The 21843-nt window shown below is 43.4% G+C and overlaps 1 protein-coding gene and 1 long non-coding RNA gene across 5 annotated transcripts in view; one reads left to right on the top strand and one right to left on the bottom strand.

Moving 5' to 3' along the window:
* Arhgap25 (Rho GTPase activating protein 25) overlaps window positions 1-3200 on the bottom strand; it is an 85284-nt gene extending 82084 nt beyond the window's left edge. The window contains exon 1 of the mRNA XM_063229542.1: window positions 2802-3200. Coding sequence (XP_063085612.1) covers window positions 2802-2862 — 61 coding nt within the window. The 5' untranslated portion in view covers window positions 2863-3200. The remainder of the gene's footprint in view (window positions 1-2801) is intronic.
* Window positions 2743-21561, top strand: LOC134471292 (uncharacterized). 4 transcript variants are annotated; one of them, XR_010040595.1, is made up of 5 exons: window positions 2743-2878; window positions 7986-8215; window positions 9164-9370; window positions 11069-11317; window positions 15574-21561. It is a non-coding gene; the product is annotated as an uncharacterized LOC134471292 (long non-coding RNA). The 4 variants fall into 4 exon arrangements; XR_010040594.1 differs by having other exon boundaries at window positions 13411-21561; XR_010040596.1 differs by having other exon boundaries at window positions 11069-15729; window positions 20642-21561.
* Window positions 21562-21843: the final 282 nt, after the last annotated feature.

The following is a 21843-nucleotide window of genomic DNA, read 5'->3' as shown; positions in this document are numbered from 1 at the left end:
GAATCTCTGCAAGGATACAGGTGTGGACCTCAAAAGGAGCACCTCATTTGTGTTTGCTTGTTTTTTGTTTTTGGTCCCCAGGAATCAAAGTCATGACCTTGCATTTGCCAGGCAGGTGCATCCCACTGAGCTGTATCCCCGGCCCAGGCAACCTATTTGAATCCATGTTCCTTATCTAAAGAAGGCATGTTCTTCTCCTTGATTCTGTCAGGATATGTGACACCTTTATTCATCAGGGGCTGAGAGCTGCTCAGAGAATATAATTGTCACTACATCAACATCTGCCACCCAGAAGGATCCTTTCAGCTCTCTGAGATGCAGTACAATGCAGAGCCCATTTGCCTGCTCACAGAGACTTATTTTTATCCAGCCCAGGCTGGATTAAATGAAAGCACAGCTTACCAAGAAAAACCAGAGCCCCATAGCAAGTCAGTGTCTGGTTAGCTCCTCAGCAAGTGCCTATCTTGGTATTTTTCTAGGCTACTAGTATATTTTGAAGTCATATATTAACAAAATCCTCCTGAAATTTGAGCTAGGGAGTGAATCTAAGGTGATATCGAGGTTTCAATCCCATATAATTCAATCCCTTATAATTTCATCTGTGTCGCGATCATCTATTGAAGTGGTTCTCCACTGGAGAAGATATTAACCCCGCCTCACATCCAAGGGGCACGTAGCAACATCTGGAGACATTTTTGGTTGCTATAATGGGTAATGGTAGAGAGATGCTACCATCATCCAGTAGAGTAGGGGTCAACAATGATGCTAAATAATTTATAATGCACAGGACAACCTTAGTCCTGAAAAAAAAATGACCTACCCTTTAGTGTGAAGGCTAAGAACCCTTGCTCTAGTCTTCACTACCCAGGCTGGGGAAAACGTAGGTCACTGACATACCATTAAGCCAATCCCTATGGTTGTACCTGAACACAATTCTAGGGACCTAAGGTCCTGTGTCTGTGTTGAGAACTCTCTTTCCACAGAGGACTCAGCTCAGGATCTAGATTCTCATTCATAGGACACTCATGAAACACATTTGACCACATTTTAATCCCTCAGGCCAACAAACTAGTAGCTGGCATGAATAGTGAGCACTGTTTCTAATAAATTTCATCATGTCACCATTGTTATATATTCATTAAGCAATGCTAAGTAATATCTTCTGGTAGTCAAACTTTATTCTGTCAACACACAACAGTTGCGTTCCCAGCCAGCTAAGGCACCGGGTCCCATGCTAGTTGGATGCTAATTCTCAGATACCACAGCAGCTCTTCATTGGGTGGGAGCCTGTCATAGTGCAGACCTCCCTCAAGGCACTCTAATTTCACAAGTCAGGGTGGCGTCAGGAATTGATATTGTTGGCCATCACCTGAGGTAACTCTTAGACAGGTAGCCAAGGCTTCATGCTTGAAGAAACACTAGCAGAAATCATGAAGTCTACCCACTCTAATTCCAAGCTTCAGAATCTAATGTGGTAATTTTTGGAGCCTTAGAAAAAATCATCTATTAATTTTCTCGAGCGTCCCATTGTCACACGGAAGAAGAGTAAGCTCCTGATACCTGCGGCAGCACAGGTGGCGAGAGAGCAGAGTGACTGCATGTAAAGGGAAGCAGAGCACTTGCCACGGAACACAGCGGTAGAGGCTTACATTAAAGATGAATTTTTATGACAAGCATGAGCCGTAGCCAAGTGCATTTGTATCAACGATCAGGAGAAAAAGGGTTTTCTTATAAGAACATTGCCTTTTGTTGGAACTGACCTCAGCATACAATGGCTCCGGCCTGATTGGAGGATGCCAGGCCTCATAGTACACAAGGGAAGCGGCTTCTCTGATTACTCTTGGTTTTCTATAAAACCATTCCTTAGACCTACATCATCAGCACTCGCCATGTGTGACTTTTCAATAGACCCCTTTAGTATATACCAGCCCACAACTAGAGGTCCAAACTTAAACCACACTCCAAGCAGAACTCTTCCAAACTGTGACAAACACAGTTGTTTTTGAACACAGTGTGTGAACACTTACCGATAGCTAACATCAAGGCGGCTTATATAAGTATATTTTGTTCTAATTTCTCTGCTTTAATTGCTGTGAACAGTATAATAACAGAAGAAATCTACAAGAATATTACGGTAGTACTTAAATAATAAATTAAAATGAATGAATTGCCATCTTTATTACAGGGAAAGGGGATGAACTAGAGGCCAGAATATATCTCTGAATTATCCTTTACAGTAACTAACTAAAGATAGATCTTGTTTTCAACCCTTCTAAGTTCCTTCTTATTCTGTTCCTTTAAAATTATCTTTACATCCAGTTCCTGTCCTGTCCACTTTATCTGTTTTTGGCTCCCAGCCCGCCTTGACCCCCTGGGCTCAGAACACTGAACACCATTGAGTTTACTCAGGCTTCCAAAGACTCCAGTCTTTGTGCTCCTACTGAAATCCATTCAAAATACAGATGAGTTTTTCAAACCACCGAAAAATGACTAGAGTCTACAAGACAGAGAAAAACTCAGTTTTTTTTATGCTATAAGCATTGAACACCATCCAAAGTGTCTCCTATCTGTATAACAAGGAACACCATTCCACTGCAATCTCTTGATGAAAAAGAACCCCCACCAACATTTCAGAAACATGAGTCGACATATCAGTTTGAATGCAAATTTTCTCCTAAACTCAGATTTGTTGCAAGATCCATTTTTAGGCATCTGTGCTCCCAGCAGACCCACATGCAAATGGTGGGTGCTCAAGTATAAGAACCAAAGAGGCCATAAGAAGACAGAGACCCGGACTGTACCTATTTTCGCAGCCTCTGCCTTCAGGTTGAAATCCCAGTTCCTGGGCAGCTTTAGAGACATTTTGCTTCTGACTTGGGTGAGTCGCAGGAGAAGCGGCGTGCCTGTCACAAGCCGTGCCTTTCTTGCAATCTTGATCTTCCCCTTTGGCTTCTGTCTGCCTTTCCTGTCCTGAGCTCGCTTCACACGCAGTCATAGGTTTGAGGTGTCCCCTCCTTGCAGATGAAAAGCCCACCGTCTACGACTTGCCGAGGGCACCCAGACTCTCCTTGCACCGCACTCAGGGTCCCTCACGGATGGCACCCACGTCTCTTACTTTCAGTTTTACAAGAAATGTCCCAGTTGACGCTTCGCTGTGCGTCATGGGAAGCAGAGCTCCTGTTCAAAAGAATCTCAGGCCTCACTGAGGCAAAGTTGTGATAAACAACTGCTGGCTCTCGACTTTTTTTTTTTTAACTGTCTGTTTCCTTGCAGTTGAGGAAGTGGGTGGCTGTTCGGTGCAGATGATACATTATGAGCACACTTTGTTGAGAAAATTAGTTTCTTAATTACTTGTACAATTCGAGTGAGTGCTTTGTGATCCAAGGCTGTGGGAAATTAAAAGAAAATTCCAAAACTCTCACTGTAGACTTTGATTCTGTTCTCCTCTCCGCATCCAAAGGTTCAAGTGTTTAATATTAACCTGCTTTAAACTTCTGCCTCATAAAGGCCACACAGTCAACTCTCCTCCTGCTCTGGATAAAGGTTCCAAGAAAACCCAAGCTGAGGTAGGAAGGGTTTCGATATATTTAGCTAATAGGTCAATTTCTGTCATTTGAGACTCAAATGACATCAGTGTTCTTCGGCATTGGGTACAAGGCATGGGCCGTAGAATCCCATAACATGAATTCCAAATCGGAGTTTTCCACATCCTACCTCTACGACCTTGAGCAAGCAACTGAATCTTTCTGGACTTCAATGTCTTCATCAGAAAAGTGGGATCGGTGATTACCAACGCTGCAAGAAGTCACCGGGAAAGTGGTTAATACAGAGCTTGACACATCAGTAGCTGTATGTAAGCATTAAGTCAACTTTGACTCGGTTCAGTTCAGCTTTGTGCCAGGCCTTTATATGTTTCCTTGAGTCAACCTCAACAGTTTCTTGCTGTGTCACCTTGGACAGATTTCTTGTATCTCGATTTCCTCTTCTGTAGGTGGAGCCGATAACAGAAGCTACTTTATAGGGCTGCTGTGGGGCTTTATTAGACAGTAGATGTGAAGGGCTAAGAGCAATCTGCTTACCTACAGCTAAGCCATTCATTTTTGACCCGTTCATTCCTCAGTTCTTGAGGATGACTCTGCTGTTCTTTCTTCTTCACTTCCCACTGGCTCACACTCTTGATAACTCGGCTTCCTGTTTCATTAAGAAAACTTATTCAGCTGGAGAACATGTCTGCACCTCCTGCCCACCAGCCAGCAAGCAAACCCATGTGCCGCCTCAGTGTGTAAGCAAGCTTTCATCACTCTCCCACTGCGGCTCTCTTCTGCCTGCTGTAACTTCCCCGGCCGTATTCAACTTGTTTTTTATCCCATCTGTTTCAAAATTTCTTGAGGCTGCTTCTCTCTGTGGCCTCATTTCTCTCCTTAGTTCCTGAAGAAAACAGTGGTAAGAATTATCTATACTTGAAATGTCTTCCGTTTATTCTCCCCTGAATCCCTTCTATGGGAGTTTTTATCCCTAGGACACTACAGAATATCCTCTTATCAAGGGCATCGAGGACTTTTCTGTCCTTAGACCTGCAAGTCAGCTCTCCTCCTATCGCTGAGTATCAGTGTTGGGCACATTTGGTCACTTCTTCAGGCCCTGAGCCCTCTCTCCGTCCGGTCTCCGGGGACTGTGATTAGCCAGATGTCCAGCTGTCTTTTTGGCTGCTCTGTTTCTAGTTCCTTGCTAAGCCCTTCTCACTGCCATGTTCTAAATATTGGAGGAAACTGAGCCTCAGTCAGTGGCACCTCTTTCTCACCCCTGCTTACACCTTGTGAAATTAACTGTCTCAAGATCTTAACTGTCATGAGTCTACAATGACTCCAATGTATATGTCTAATTCAAACCACTCTCTGAACCTCAGATCACAAGCATCCTTGCATAGATCTCCAATAGCCATCTCAAACTAAACCTGTCTGAGGCTTACTCAGGTACTGGGCTAAAGCATCAGAGAGGACCTGCAGCATATTCTCTTTGGAAATGGAAGGTGCATAAGCAGAGCCTCTATTCTTATCATGTCTGCTTAAATTCCCTTGGCCAGTGCAGGTTACATGGCCAAGCCCAACAACCCAGAGGCAGGAGGTGTCCACAGTTAAGGAAGCAGAGGAAGAAGGAGGACAGGAATGTTATTGGTCAAAAATTCAACCCATCCCTCCTCCAGCCTGATTCAACTCCATGCACAGCCACGGACGGGACTCCATACACAACCGTCTGACCTCGGGTTCCCAAGCGGTGCTGGATTCCTCTAATGTTGACTCAGCTCCTTGGGGACTTTGGAGCCTGCAATCCTGCACTACTGTCTTCCTGATCCAACAATACTGTTCTTTATCCTGTCCTAAAGGAGGGAAGCAGCTTCCTGAACCCCAGACTAGTGACATCTCCATAGGGAACTTGATACCACTTACAGTTTCAATCCTAGGAACTAGGAACTCTGAAAATACTCTAAAGATGGTATTTAACAATACACAGGGAACTTCCTTTACTCTAGAGGATGGGTTCTTGTGAGTCTTGGAAAAACTCGTGACCCATAGGGGAAGTGGGTTACATACACACACAGACAGGCAAACAGAAAAGCAGTTGTGGAAAGGCCTAGCACAGGAGCCTTCTTTTCAGGGCTTTCTCTGAGTGTCAGTTCCCCAGACAAGGGTAAAAGTGCTGTATGCTCTACTGCTGCTCCCCCTCTCTGACCTTCATAAAACCAAGAATGAAATAGTTTACCGTTTGTAATAACAAAAATTAAAATTCATCTACTTGCTTATTAATGTTAACCATTTTTTAAGGGCTAAATATGTGCTGGACATGGAGGAAAATCTCATTAATAAACTTGGTTTCTGCCTCCTTTCTTTGCTCTCCCCACATGTAACTAACAGGCTGTTGAAGGACATTTAAATGAGCAGCTAATACAGCATGAAATGGATTGCACTGGGGGGAGCTCTCTATGGGAGGGGCCTAGCTGGGGCCTGGAGAAGGACAAAGGCTTCCAGGAGGAATGATCTTTTATATATTTATTTTAGGAAAGATCTTTTAAACTAAGATTTGATGGATGAATTAAAGAGTTTGCAAAAAAAGGGGGGGGGGCTCCAGACAAATTAAATAACCTGCAAGAAGCAAGAAAGAATTCCTAAGAAGGATGAATGAGTGAGCAAGTGGAGGAGAGAGAAACTGGATAGGCAGGTTGGGCTGGATAGGCAGCATCATGTAGATCACGGTGGCCTTGAGGAAAACTCTGAAATTCCCTGGGGGAACTGAGAGCTAGGTCCCTGGGGGGCGGGTAGCCGAGCAGAAGGAGGCGGTGAAGATGTCCAAGTGGAAGGGGAGGGCGGAACTTGGGACAACACAGTGTTCAGGAAAGGACACACAGGAGCCGTCTGAGGGCACAGTGACAGCCCCTGGGACATCAGGATGAGATTAAAAAAGAGACACCATCCTCCTGACTGCAGACACCTTAGGGGTAGAGATGCCAGGCCCAGAGAGAGGAGGGTTGAGAATGAGGGCCTGGGGATTGAGGTGCCCCTTCAGGGAGCGGGCAGGCTCAGTTTGGGGAATGCTGACCTGTGGGACTCAGGCAGCCGCGAGGGCAGGTTTTCTGCAGGCATCTGAGCACAGCGCCCATGCATCCCTCATGCCCTTCCTCCATACGGAGAATCAGGGCAAGCTGGCTGCGGAGTGAGCTGAATGCTTAGGAGCCTGCCCTCCTCCTCAAGTGTGAAGGAAACTGTATGACGTGCTCAAGGCAGGATAGGAGCAGAAAGTGTTTAGCTCTGCCTGGGTGGCCAGAGGCCAGGAAATCGGACCCAAGAGAGAGCAGTCCGGATGCAAGATTGTGGACTGAGAAGAGGACAATAGAGGCAAATGAAATAGAGGTTAGTCTTTCAAACAGGGCACCCTTTCAAGGAAATGTCAGGAAAGGTGAGTGACTGGAGGACAAGGGGACCAGAGGCTGTAGGAGCTACAGGGACCTGAGTCACCTGCTGAGGAACTGGGCTCTACTCTGAGATGACAGGACATTATTTTTATATATGTGGGATGGATGGTAATTGCATTCCTTTTGGGGAACTGATACATATACATATTCTTTTTTTTTTTGTTTGGTCTTTTTCCTTTTATCGGTACCGGGGATCGAACTCATGACTGCCTGCTTGCAAGGCAGGCGCTTATGCTGCTGAGCTAAATCCCCAGCCCACATATACATATTCTACATGGGGCATTTTTACCACTCCGCCCCTTCCCTCTCTTCCATTCTCCCCAGACCCACGAAGCCTGCCTCTCTGTTTCCTATCATCTCTATTTTATTTTACTCTTTAAATCATTTATAGCTTGGAGTTCTCATATAAGAGAAACTATGTGATATTTAACCCTCTGTTAGATTTCTTTTACTTAGCATTGTGGTCTCAAGATCATTTCAAACTTCTCAAGTACTGCTTTCATTGCTACCTTTATCCTTATAGAATTCTGTGTCAAGGTTTTAAAGAGGTATAAAGAAATTTTGAATTGCTGTTGTCATGCAGTGTATACAATGGTGTCTCCTTATCCGTGGACATATGTTCCAAGATCTCCAGTGATCACTCAAGATTTGGATAGTGCTAAACTATGAATTATGTATGAACTATATTTATTCCTATACATACATACCTGTTATAAAGTTTAATTTATAGGTCAGGCATGGTAAGACAACACAACAACAATAGAATAGGACTATTATAAAAATACACTGTAGCAAGTTTCAGCATTGTTATTCTTGTGCGTTGGGGACTGTTTTAACAAGGGTTATTTGAACACATGGATGTAAATACCCCAACAGTCCACCTGATAATCCAGACAGCAGAGGCCGAGCCTCTCAGACAAGAGTCAAATGCACTACGTTGGCCAAAACCGTCACACTCTCGGGAGGCAGAGCTCGTGTCTTTGTAGTCTCATATGTATCACTGTTTTCCTTACAACAGATGTAAGAAGAAGAGATTAGTACTTTGCAACCACATCTCATTTCAAAGCACAGGGGAAAGCAACCTAATGTCAAGCATGCTGGGATGAAGCACAGTTGTTTATGGATGTGAGCCTGCTGTGGCACTGGCCTATATTTCCCACCTGACTCTGATGGGTATTCGAACGTGGTTCCACATTACAGGGACACTCAGCCAGCAGCCCCACCTGGCATCTGGCATTTGGATGCACCGTAAGTAAAGATCTCTTTCATTTGGATTTTAATAGTCTGGATCTTTATATGAATTTAGAAAGTACACATTATAGGTTTTGTTCTTCCCTTGCCTATTGGAGAAAAAAAAAACAGAAAAAAGTATAATCTAGAAGAGGAAGAAATTTCTGTCCTCCAAACACAGTGTGAGCTCAGTGGACCAGGTGCTGACTCCTTGCTTCAGACCTGGCCTTGCCCCTCTCAGCCCTGAGCAGTTATGAATGAGAGATGTTATGAGTGAATGAGAGAATCTCATCGATGACCTCACCTCTGCCAAAGTTCCCAGCACTGGATCTGATGTTGGTCATGGTCAGCCATAAACTTTTATTTTATCTAATTATTCCATAACCAAGAAAAACTATACTGGAGATCTGAAGGCTGAGATGGGTGTTGTTGCTTCAGAAAGTGTGTCATGAAGACGACTGATCTATAGATCCTGGGGTTCAGCAGAGAAATGTCTGTTTACATGAGATATGTAGTTATGAGGAATCATAAGGAGAACTTGATGTTTTCAAATGGAGCAGGACCATACATTGGGGATCCCTCACATAACATCTCCTTTTGGTCATTAATATGCATTACCTTATCATAGGTTGTCTTATAAATTATTAATATTAAGTAGCTTTTGACCTGCAAATACATTCAAATTTTCCAGTTGTTCATTCTGCCTCCTGCTCATTTGTGTAACAAATGTCTGTCTAGTGGATTGTTCATTTATGATGGAAGAGGCCCTGCTCTGAAGCCAACAGTAAGACACAAAAATTCTCCCTTCACAAAGCTTATTCTAGTGAAAAGAGATGGACAACAAATTAAATAAGGATAGTCTGTTAGATGGTGCTAAGTACTGTGGGAAGTGGGGAAGAAATGTCAGGTCAATAGGGACCAGGTTAGCAGTTTTAATAGCTGGACAATGAAGGCTTTATATCATAGGTGGTATCTGAGTGAGAAACCAAAGAAACTGAAAATGAGCCAGGCAGACCTGTAGAAGAATTTTCCAGCAGAGGGAAGAGCAAGTGCAAGAGTCCTAAACGCCACCACAGTGGGATGATTAAGGAGCATGTTCAAGCAACATCCAGAAAGCTGTGTGTCTGAGCAGAACTGAGAACAGGAGGATTTTTTGGAGACATACTCATGAAGGTAACAGGACACCAATTGTATAGGGTTTTATAGAATCTGGCCGGGACTTGAGCTTTTACTTGGAGTGAAGTTTATAGCAGAGGAGGGATTTGATTTGACTCATGCTTTTAAAACTCTCCATGGCTTCTACGGGAGAACAGAATGGATGGTGGAGAGGGCAAGGATGGATGGAGAGAGCCATCAGAGGCTGAGCTCACATCTGGGTGAATGAGAATGGCAAATATGGACCAGGCAGTGCACTGCACATGGTTTTGTTGCTGATACGTTGCACAAATCACAACCCTTGAGATTTGTTGGGGCTGGAATCCAGGAGTGTACTAGGCATGAGCCCAGAGCCTAAGAGAAGAGACACATCCATCCAAAAGGACATTCTCTGCACAGACTGTCCACCTGTGAAGTCATGGGGTGATCGTCTTCTAAATTTTAAAAAGAAAATACCTTATGGACCAGCAAAGGCTGAGGTGGTAGCCAAGGAGGTTACAAGAAGTACTTAGATTCTAGGTATATTTTAAATCAGTTCTGTCAGCTCTACTGATGGACTGGATAATGGTGTGAAAGCAAGAAAGGAATAAAAGGAAATTACAGATCATTACCTGAGAACGTGGAACATTGCTGAGTTAGAGAAGACAGGGAAAGAGCAGGCTGGTGAGAAGGGTAGAGACTGACAAACATTAATCTAAAGATGTCCAGTAAATATCCAAACGGGGAAGGGCCAGTAGCAGCTAAATATGATTACTGTGTTAATAGCTGGGATTCACTGCATAGTTTAGATCATGTAAAATGACTTATTTCCTTGACTTTGCATTCTTTTGCTCATCTGTAGTGGTTCAAGGAAAACATCTACAAGTTCAGGTAGGAACAGCCTGAGGGGCAAGCGGGTACCCAAGCCGTGTTCTCTCGGTGTCCTGCAGAAATGAGGCACTGTGGGGTTTGACCCACTTGAATCTGCTCCCCACCCTTGGGCTCCTTTTTATAGAAAGGGGCCGGTAAGATAAGAGGTTTGCAGAAGAGAAGTAAGCATGATAGGTTCAAGCTGGCTGTGGCGACATGTATCTACAGTTCTAGCTACTCAGGAGGCTGAGGTGGGCAAATCACTTGAGCCACGCAATCAAGACCAAGCTGGGCAACATAGAGAAATCACAGTCTCTGTGCCCCAAGGCTCCAGGATCAAACAGTGTAAGCTTAATTAAAGACTAGGCATTTAGGAGACTAGGAACAGGGGCGTGTCGGCTTCCTAACACACTGGGAAGTTAAGTCTCGCAGGGAGCTCGGTTTTCCCACTGGACAAAGGGCAGCTGCTCTTCCAGGCTACTCACAGAGTTCCTGAGGTCACCCGCCTCATGATCTTCCTCAGCTGCACAGTTCAGCTGTCTGGACCCAGCAGCTCAACGGTTAAGGCTTGGCCTTGTTATATCTAGATTAAGAAAAGGGAAATTATTTACCCCCCCCATCCCACCCACTTCCCAGTATCAGATGTGTCCATATCCACATGATCAGAGTCTCCTCCTCCCTCAGACATGAACCAAATTGCTGGGTCTTTTCTTTGGAACAAGTTCTATGGGTGATCTGGAAGCCTCCATTGCTTACCTCCAAGGGTCAGGCAGTTATGAAACCACCCAGAACGCGTCCATATGTCTAACGTGCGTCCGTCCCAGACCGACTGGCTATAGCAGTGACAGTGCCTATTTTTTCTTCCAGCCCCCCAAGCCTAGAGTTCCAGTGCCCCAAAGCAGAGAGTGCAGTTTCAGGCACTAAGAGCAGATTTGTCGGAATAAGTTTCAAGATGACCTCAAGCAAGGCACATGAGCAAGGAAGAAGAGGAATAGTTTCTCCCATTCCTGTGCCTCCATCCTCAAGGGTGCATGACTCTCCTGCAGGAGAGGGGTCCTTCAGGAGCCCCTCCTTGTCAGCATTTCCCAAGCACTCAGCTCCCACGATCCTCCAAAGGTACACGTAAGTGACCAGATGCCAAGATTGAGTGACCTTTTCATTCCCTTCCAAGTCCTCTGAACCCAGTCACAAGTCCCTAAGGGAAACCCTATGGCAAGGAGTCCTTTTTGTCATTCCCTCTCCTAGATCATGCTCTGGGTGGCCACTGTCCTTCAGATACCTGCTCTAGATGTTTATGTGACTCTTCATACACTGGCTCAACTATTACAAAAACCAGCAAGGAGGCTCTCAACAAATGTAGCCCACTCCTGTCATTTTCAAAGGTCCCTCCAAGCTTCAGGTAGCCCACTGGCCTTCTGTTTTGCACTGTGTCCCCGACTAGGGTTAATATTAACCAGCAGCTGCAGTGTGCACAGTGGGCTGTTGTCCTAGACCATAACCCGGCTGCCCTGCGCAGGTCAGCTAAGCCAAGTGCCAGGATGGGCAGCACTTGTATCCGTGCTCTCTGCTTCTCCCAGGAATTCACTAAGCCTGGTTTCCCTTGTCAGACTGGGTAGACTCCCCATAGTTTAAGGATTAGGAACTCCTTTATTTCTCTTACAAAACCCTCTCAGTTGTCTTACTTTAATCAACGGGCCCTCACAATAGATTTGTCCACCCACTTTTCAGTTCCTGGGTTTCCACTGTTCCTCCTCTAATTTCTCCAGGGTGAGGACCAGGAACTGTGCCCACTCTGTTTACAATATTTCAGTTCATGCTGACAGAGAAGGCTGTGTCCTTATGCCTGTGGTCTTGGAAAAAGATGTTCAACTTTGCATATAAAGTCGCTAGGAAGTGATATATATCCCATTCAGGGATTTCAACTTGTTCACTGTGAGTCCAGTTCAAGACTGAGACAAATATGGCTTCTCCCTCCTGATCACCTCATTCTGTGAAAGGAGCCCTGTATTAACCTCTACTGCCTGTCATGTGGCCTTACTTCAGCACAAAGAGACTCCACCTAGCGATTGTTATGGCATGGGCCTTAGGGAGGGTATTAGTCACTTTTCTGACACTGGGGCAAAATACTTGACATATGCAATTTAGAGGAAGAGAGGTTTACATTGGCTTGTGATGGCAGAGATTTCAGTCCCTGATTGGATGACTCTAAGGCAGAAGCATCATTTGGGAAGCGTAAGGCAGAAAAAAGCTGCCTACTTTAGGGCAGTAGGAGGCAGATCAGGGAAAGAGCCAGAAAGACAGGAAGAGACTGGGAACATGACGCTCCTTTCAAAGGCGAGACTTCCACAGCATACTTCCTCTAACTGGGGCCCATTTTCTAATAGTCAATTCAGCTATGAACTCACCAATGGATTAATCCATTGATAAGGTCAGTGACTTCACGATCCAGCCAACTCTCTAAGTCCTACCTCTGAACATTATATCACCAGGCATCAAACCTTCAACAAACCAGTCTTTGAGGGACATTTCGTATCAAACCATATCAGTGAGCCCAGTTCCTTTTTCCACAGGGCCCCATGGTGTATCGACATAGTAACAGCTCCATACAGGGGTCTCACATTTGGTATCAATTTTCCTTTAGTCTTTTATGCTACAGAGAGGAGCCAAATGATTGACCATTACATCCCCATAATTCTGGTCTTCCCTTTATCCCTTTATGGGTAACACACCATGCCAAGGCTTTTGAGAGGCCTATTTTTTCAGGGTTTTCTTGCCTTACAGATGATAATATGGCCCTGAGACTACTAACTTCCCTAGGTATAATAATTCTCTCATTCACAGATTTTTGTCTGTTTTTATTTTTTGTTTTATTCCATAGACATTGTAGTCCCCCCAGTTACTCATAACCTGGTGTCACCCTTGGGACCAGGGTAAATATTTTCCATGCTGGAGGACCCCATAATCTCCTTAGGTGTGTCTAACTGGGCATTCATCCCACATTGGTACACTTTGCCATAGAAACATCAATGCCATCATCCATATAGGCTGGGACCACAGGTAGAGTGGTCAGTGGATATCCATTGTCCCCACCCTCTGAGCTGTGAGTGTGGGACTATGCTTTACAGTGGAGATCACTTTGAGAAAAGCATTCAGAGAAAAAATGCCCAAGGAGCCCTGGGTACAACAGCCACTGTATCATTCCCACACAGATCACAGAGACCTGCAGAATCCCGGCTAAGATCCAACAAAGTAACCAAGCAGATACAAAGGACTGTGGAATCCAGAAAGGAATCTGAACCAGGAATATATTGCTTGCTAGCACGTGGTCAGTGCTTAGCCCAACCCATAATGAGCAGAATAACTTCATAGGCCTGAATAAGGGCTTCACCTTTTTGAGGACGTTCCCAGGACATGAGGTTCTCTGCCTCTCTGCACAGATGACCAGAGACTGTCAACTTTACAGGTACCCTCTTTTGTCATGAGCTGGATTCTCAGACAATTTGACAACAGGAGCTCCTCTCTGAACCGCTATTTCCCACTGGGCCCAGCATCATGGAATTTTCTGGCTCTTCCTCTTGCTCATTTCCAAGAAGAAAAGGAAGAAGAACAGCAAGAAGAAGAAGAAGAAGAAGAAGAAGAAGAAGAAGAAGAAGAAGAAGAAGAAGAAGAAGAAAAAGGAGAAAGGAGAGGAGAGGAAAGAGAAGGATGAGGAGGAGAACAGAGGCGCTGAGGTATCCCTCAGCTAAAGCACAGGCCCATGTGTCTGCAGCTAAATGCAGACAAAGCAAGCATCTCCCCAGGTTTCAATACAGGGGACCAGCATGCCAGGTGACTGACTTGCGGCCAAGTTGCACTTAACCATTTTTCACAGTGCTTTTCAAAGCTGTCCTCAAGTGCTCACGTGGTCTTAGGTGATATAAAAAGGCCAGAGATTTCATGAGCCTGAATCAGGATGACAATGTGTTGTAGGAACCAGCAGCCTCAAGCCAGACTTTCTGAGTTCAGGTCCCACTTGCTCAGCTTCCTACCTGTGTGACAACTATGGGCATGTGTTCACTTTTTCTAAGCTTTACTTTTCCCATATGCAAAAGGAAGATAATTGTCCATTTCCTAGAAAGTAAGCTGGAATCAGTTGGTGGTGTGTGCTTGCAATCTCAGCCCTTGCCAGGCTGAGACATGAGGATTGCTGCTAGTTTGAGGTCAGCCGGAACCACAGGTTAAGAAGCTGCCTCAAATATTAAAGAAAAAATTAACTAACAAGTTAAAATGTTCTATCTGTTCTGATTTAAAGAAAATGAGAAAGCTCTTCTTTCCCTGTCCTCCTTTGTTTAAAAGGCCCTCAGGCTGCACCAGGACCACCTGGACCAGACACAGAAGGTCATGCAAAGGAGAAAGACAAAGCACTGTCTGTGCACAAAGCTCAAAGCAGTGACTAATTCTGGACCATACATTATGGAGAGGTTTAAGGTTGATTTCCTTGCCTGCTCAAAGGCCGAGCACTGGGCAAACAACAACACGCCCAGCTCGATCAGCTTGGCTGTATTGGGTGAGAGGAAGTGGTGTGTCAGGGTGGGGCAGATAGGATGTGGGAGAATTGTAACCCTGACACCCAGGAAAGGGAGAGAGATCCCCATTGCAGAAAGGAAAGCATATAATTGATTCTGTCTCCCTGGGGTTTCAAAGAAAGGAAATCCAATACCATACTTGGAAAACTGTATTTTGCAGACAGACCGAACTGCTTGGCACCAGCTACATTTACTGTCCTGAGATCACAAGGTACTCAGTAGGGCGTTGCCAGAACAGGAAGTGTCAGAGGCAGCTGATTCCATAGCTGATATGAAATTCACATTCACATCGAGTAACTACATGTAAAAAAACCCAGGCTTGCTGCGGGGAGGGAAACGCTAGCAGGCACACACAAGTTCACTTTAAACCACTGGCAAAGAACACATAGATTTTCACAGCCATTTCAAATCTGTTTCCTTCTCATAATTCTGATCTTGTTTATGAATAGAATATGCATTAGTCATTCAACTTTACAGAAAGCAATGGAACGTACATATAACTTGCCAACAGATCAGGTAAAAAATCTATATATTGTCCAAGAGTTGTTGCAAACCCTAAAAAAGTGAGAATCCTTAAAATATAAAATGTACAGTGTTTTTCTTAAAAGAAAGTACAAAATTCAAAGTAAAACAAACAATTAAAGTCTGACTGTCCTGATGGTAAAGCAGGAAATGAGTTTTGGGTTACACAGTCACCACACTTTAGCAAAAGTTAGCAAAAAGCATTTATGAAATCTGAAGTAACCAATGCAATTAAGACTTTTGTACTTTCTATTTAAAATGTAACCCTTTTAAATGTTATTCTAGAATTTATATTAATTGAAGTTGCTTCCACGGAGTTTCCTGAATAGATCTGGATGCATGCACACCAGGCAAGAAAAAATCCAGGAGAAGGTTAATTCACAAAAAAAAGGCTTTAAATTCTTAGAAGTCACCATATGTATGAAGCACGCAGTCATCTCTGTGAGTATTGCCGTTTCGACAATTTTGAAAGATAAATTGGTCTGACAGTGGCATCTATCGGGGTCACCTTCAAATATCTCAGAACATCTGGGGTGTGTAAGTGTAACAGAAAATAACCAACAACATTTAAAGTAACAATAGGTTTTGCTTACCTTGCTACAGAAATTTTGAGTCTGGGACACCAAAGAAAGCACTTTTTGATATTTATGGGCCAAGAATTTTGCCTTTATGAATGATACTAATAACAAGTGATTAAAGTCACATGATTGAGAGGAATTTGATCATTTCACAGAGTGAGTACAGGAGCTTTTATTTATTGCAATGTCCCCACATATGCAGTGTCTGTTCTGCCCCAACTGTATTGTTCTGCTCCCCAAACCTTTGAGCCAAAGGTTTTGCATGGAAGTTAGACATCTCTAGAACCTGAAAATGTGCTCCTTTTTTTGTATAGAAAAAGAAAGTTTTTTTCCTGTATCTTCTCAACACTTCACTTCTGATCAATGTGTAGAGTTTTATTTGTACACCAACCAAATCTCTAACACCAGCTGGGTGTTCTACAGTTCAGTCAAATTCTGTCACTTACTGGCATCAGCAACAAGTATCACAGGTTAGGAACCCAGTCCTACAAGACTGCCTCTACCTCAGACATCAATCACAAATTCAGGATTAATGCCTATACTTCTGATTAACCAGCTATGATTAGGGTTCACACGAGCCCTCCATAGGCTCCATAGTTTGTAAGAGGGAACACTTGGACTCACTACTCTTTGTATAATAATGGATACAGACGGGGCAGCCAAATGAACACGTATGAAGCTGCAAAAGTTGTCTCTTTGAAACAAAATACAGTTATCACTTAGAAAATTCCAAGAAATCTAGGCATTCTGCATCAGAAATGAGGATCAAATATAAAATAATGGAACAAAAGTTGCTCCTGACCTCCTGTCATTTTAAGAAATAACAAGGGTATTAAGAGCTCTACTCCAAGAACTAACTCCAGACCAAATTTAGTGAGATGAGTTGTTCTAATATTACAACAAGGAAGGCACTAGCACTGATACCACTTAAGAAATTTCAAGACTTTCGGAGTTCTGTGCCAGGAACTAGAAACAGAAACCAGTGTATATATGTCTTATTATTTCACAACATGGGAAGAGGAATTTGCAGATGTAATTAAGTCAAGGATCTTGAGATGAGGGCATTATCCTGAATTATCCAGATGGGCTCTAACCACAGTCAAAATGTCCTCATAAGAAGAAAGCAGGAGGAAATTTGACTGCAGAAGTAGCATATGTGCATACAGAATCAGGGATGAGAGGGGTGTAAGGAAGGCCACAAGAAATGCAGGAAAAAGCTAAAAGAGAAAAGAAAAGAGATTATTTTTTTCAGATTCTCTAGCAGGAACTACCTCTGCTAATACCTTTATTTTAGCCCAGTGAAGTCAATTTTGGACATGATAATCAGAGCATAAATCTATATTCTAAGTCACTGAGTTTCTAATTTGTTAGAACAGCAAAGAAAAACGCAAACAAAGATTACAAAACCTTGAATGGTTGGGTGGCTGCTAAGCTGGCTACAGAGGCTTTCTCAGAAATACTGCCTTCTCCATTTTCTCAGAACAAGATTATCATATATTTATGACCTGCTTGTTTTGTACCAAGTTCAGAAGTAGGTGAGTTAAGGAACATGAATGAGAAGTGGGGCCCTAAAGCAAATCCTAGAGTGGTGATTTTCAGATTTCCTTGTGCATGTGAACCATCCAGCTTCTTGTTAAAATGAAGACTCTGACTCTGGAAGCCTGAGAGATGGCCAAAGATTCAGCATCTCCAGCACAGTTCCAAGGGGTGTAACATTGCCAGTCCACAGACCACACACACTTTCAGTGGTCAGCCTGTAGAGGATCGCTCTGAGAAACACGGTGCACTGGCACGGAGAGACTCCTTTTTAAATGATGCTCTTAACTGAGCTCCAATTCTCTCCTTGTAAACTCCCTGATGGTATGCAGCAGCACTCACCGCGGGTAGGATGGCATGTGTTTCTAGTCCCATCAGGAGAATTTGGGGGCTGGGAATTTAGCTCAGTGGCCTAAGTGCCTGCCTGGCAAGCCTGGGGTCATGAGTTCAATCTCCAGTACCACTGAGAGAGAGAGAGAGAGAGAGAGAGAGAGAGAGAGAGAGAGAGAATTTTATAGATTGTGTATATTAACTTGATTATTTCAGTTCTTCAACAAAGGCACCCCAAGCTGAAATTCGTACTTATTATTCTGATTATATGATGACATAGATGACTTAAACCAATGAAATACATAAATGCAAAGAAGAAAACTGAGTTCTTTGCATGAAAACTAATCTAGGGGCTTAGGAAAGACAGAATGAGTGTATATGTCATTATAAAATCTATGAATTTGTATGTGGGTAAGTGGAAAGAGGAATCATAAAAACCTCTATGTCTAGAATGCCTTAAAAGTACATCTTAGTTTCATTCCCATTTTAAGGAAACCAAAACTTTCCCACCCGTCCCTAATGGGTAAAAATTTTACAAGGAAATTCATAGGAATGTGTATCTTTTTTTAAAGTTAATGTACAAAGTCATGGGTTGTTGTTAGTCTCAGTGATGGAAATGGAGTGCTTGTTCACATTTCAGAACTCTGGCTTTATGCATTCAACACTTCCATTTGTATCTAACACCCTCATCAAGACTTATTACCTAAATCTGTCTGCCAGTGATTAATCTCCAGTCTTTTGGAGAGGAAGGATCCGAGGTTCAAAGCTAAAGAAGTAAACTGACTTGGTTCTGGCCAGTAAATGTCTCAGTATTCTGGCTTTCAACAGAGCATGATTTTTCTTCCTTTCAAAAAGTGCCCCTCCTTATACAGGACCTGTGGTTTAACGTATATTAACTATATCAGCAGCATTAAGGAATAGACATAAAGTAAATAGTACTAAACGTCACATCTCATGTTTAAAAAGAGAGACAAGAGAAAATCTATGCATATTAAATAGGGACCAAAGAGTAAAGGAAAGATTGACTGTTTATAGCAAAATTATATCTGCCTGAAAGGAATTGGGTCAGAAAGTGATAGCCAAATCAGAATGCCATTGGGTGACCTTAGAGATCCCATAGTGGTTTCACACTAGTGTAGGTGCTATCTATCTAAAGATAACACATACGGTTGACGATTTGAATAAAAATACACATTTTAAAATCTGTGTTGGGCAACTGAAACTTCAGTGCCACAGAATTATGAAAGCAAAAGGGTCCAAATTTTTTATCTTCTGAGTCATCTTCTGAGAGAGAAGGATATTCACCCATACTCCAAGGGAAGATGCAGGTCAAACAGACAAGACTTGAGAGCCTGAAATTTATCCCTTTCCAAGCTGACACACTACAGTATTCCTGTTTATCTTGAAGGATCTTGCATAGCATGGAGGAATCATTCCCACAGTCTCAGAGTATGTCCCTTGAGGGTTACACTGATCTTCTTCTTTTCAAATGAGTTACAAGGGGCAGTGAATATCAATTTCTCAATAAAAGCAAATGTCTCAGTATTTTGTTTCAAAACAGCAAGCCAAACATACTCCTTTTTCTCTGAGCTATCCCTAAATCCCACCCAAATGACAATAAACAATAAGGAAAAGTAGAGGTCCCAAGGAAGAAACAGCATGTGAACGAGTTTCAGGAACTTTTAGGAGCCAAGCAGTGGGTAGAATTACACTAATGGACAAATGTTAGCAAAAGGGACAAAAAAGAGAAAGCTACAGTCCAGCAGAGCTAGAAAGGGGCTTGGATTCAGAAATAGCAGGTTTGAAATGATTTGACAAGTATCTAAAGAGTAAATTGGCTGACCCTCCCACCCACTTCACCTTATCCATTTATGTAATAGTGACTTTTCTGCCGCAATCTAGAGTCACAGAGCTGGCCTTTGCAGCCACTTATCCACATGCCTGAGCAGGGATAAGGCTCCAAAGTAGTCCTCTATCAGTGTACTTTGCTACTAAATTGAGCTCAACTGGTTTTTAGCTTCAAAGTAGGATGCCTCTGGCATGGTCAGTGGGGGCCCTGGGTTTCACTGCCCGTACCAGATGTTTGCTACCCTCATCTCTCCCTGGCTCAGTATGTCAGCTCACCCCATGGCCACAACAGGATGGCAGTAAGTTCCACACCTCTCTAAGTGGAACTGTCACAGAGGAAGGACTGATCAGAGTTCCTGTTCTTCCCACCATCTGTTTCAAGAGCAAGAACTCTTTCCCCAGAAACCCCTAAAACAAGCCTCATTTGCCAAAGCAGGGCCACACATCCACCCTTAACCAATCCCTGGTGAAAGATACGGGATTGGGGAGGAGGCTGTTTTAAAGCAGCGCTTCTCAACATCGAGCACACAACAAGATTTACAGAGGACTTGTTCAAACATCTCATGGATTTCTCGACTCCCCCTGTAGAGGTTCTGATCTTGTAAATTTGGGGTAGGACCGGTGTATTCATGATTCTACTGATTTTCAAGTAGTTGAGAATTGGGCCGGAGGAGGCAGCCTACAGCAGAAGCACCATCCTCTGCGGGCAGGTCCAGAGTACTGACTTCCTGCCAGGTCTCAGGTTAAGCCTCCTCGGGCACGTGTCTGCTCTCGTGTTCAGAGCTTACTCATCTCTCTCAGTCAGGGAAGTTATGATTGTGGTCATCAGAAGAGCTGCAAGCAGAAATGTTTAGAAGTGGACACCTTTGGGGAATGGAGGGGCATGGAGGAAAACAGTGAGACATTTTATTATTGTTTATATGCTAATCTGAAAGGACGGAATTTTTCTTGCCATCAATACTAATGCTTTAGTAAAAATATTGTTTGTGCTGCTTGTTTTCCTACTAGACATTTTTCTCTGCTTTATTTCTGTCTTAAAACGGGCATTTTTACATGTCAAGATCCAGGTTGTGAATGAAGCTTGATGCTGGTGGAATTAGCTATTCTTTCAAGATACGAATAATTGAGTTAAAATCATCATAATATGGTTGACGAAATAGTAACCTACTGCTGAGGGTCTCAAAGGCTTGAATCTGTGTCCCAGCAACAGAACAAAACCCAGAAGATACACACATGTAGATGTAAATAGGCTTGAGTCCAGAGGAGCTCAGGAAATGTTGGATTCTCTTTGGTGGCAAGACTGTGAATGGTGGTTTTTGCTCTCAGCATAAGAAAGATGGAGAAGCAGCTTATCAGAAAAAAAAAAAAAAAAAAAAAAAGGACAGAAAGAAAGTAAAAGAAAAAATAAATCCCGAATTTTAAACATTCATTTTAACCTCTCAGTTAAAACCTGTGACTTTTACAAAATTTATTTTAGAAGACACTCTTCTTCACTGGAAAAGTATTTTGCAAAGGAGCTGAGAAAGTTCACCTCCATTACTCTCCAACCCATCACCCTTAGCACCAACACCCAAAAGAAACAAGTTTAATTTTTAGCAAATGAGGGGAGAAGCCAGTGGACCTCCTAGAAAAATCCTGCAGAGAGCAGAAATGGGAAGGAGACAGAAATGGGTGCCTTTGTAGTGGGGAGGAGCTGCATTTCTGTGTGAATAACTTTGTTGCAAAAGAAGCTGAACAGCACAGTTTCAAGTGTGACATGAGATAACCTGGACAATGCAGGAAGAATCAGGCAGCCGTGATGGCCGAGAAACTCGGAGAACTACCTAAGGCTGGAGAGCTCTAGGGAGATGCAGTGGAGATCTTCATATTAACTTTGCAAGTCCCAGTTTTTAGACAGTCGAAGGTATTTTCACTTACATCCCAGGGGGGCAAGTCAGCCCTAAGGTGCCTCCCGGTTATATGACCAAGAGATAGAAGGAAAGGAACGGGGAAGGCTATTGAAAAAGGAGTTACAACGTGCTATGTACATATACAAACTTCCCATGAGGAATGTAATCACTACGTACTGCAAACGTACACCAATATGAAAATTAGCGGTGGAAAACAAGAACTTCAAAAAGACACCATACTTGTATAAGGAAGCAAATATTTCAGCCCAGTGAAACTGCCAGATAGATGGCTGAAGACTCTGACCTGAGAATCAGCTCTCACCTCGCTGCTGCAAATGCATCTTCCCGGAAGCATGCAGGGGTCAGCGATGTTC

Source organism: Cavia porcellus, unplaced genomic scaffold (assembly GCF_034190915.1).
Source record: "Cavia porcellus strain 051 isolate PalLab524CR breed Dunkin Hartley unplaced genomic scaffold, mCavPor4.1 scaffold_18, whole genome shotgun sequence".
Taxonomy (NCBI): domain Eukaryota; kingdom Metazoa; phylum Chordata; class Mammalia; order Rodentia; family Caviidae; genus Cavia; species Cavia porcellus.
Note: the sequence above shows the minus strand (reverse complement) of the source record. Positions and strands in the feature narration are given on the sequence as shown.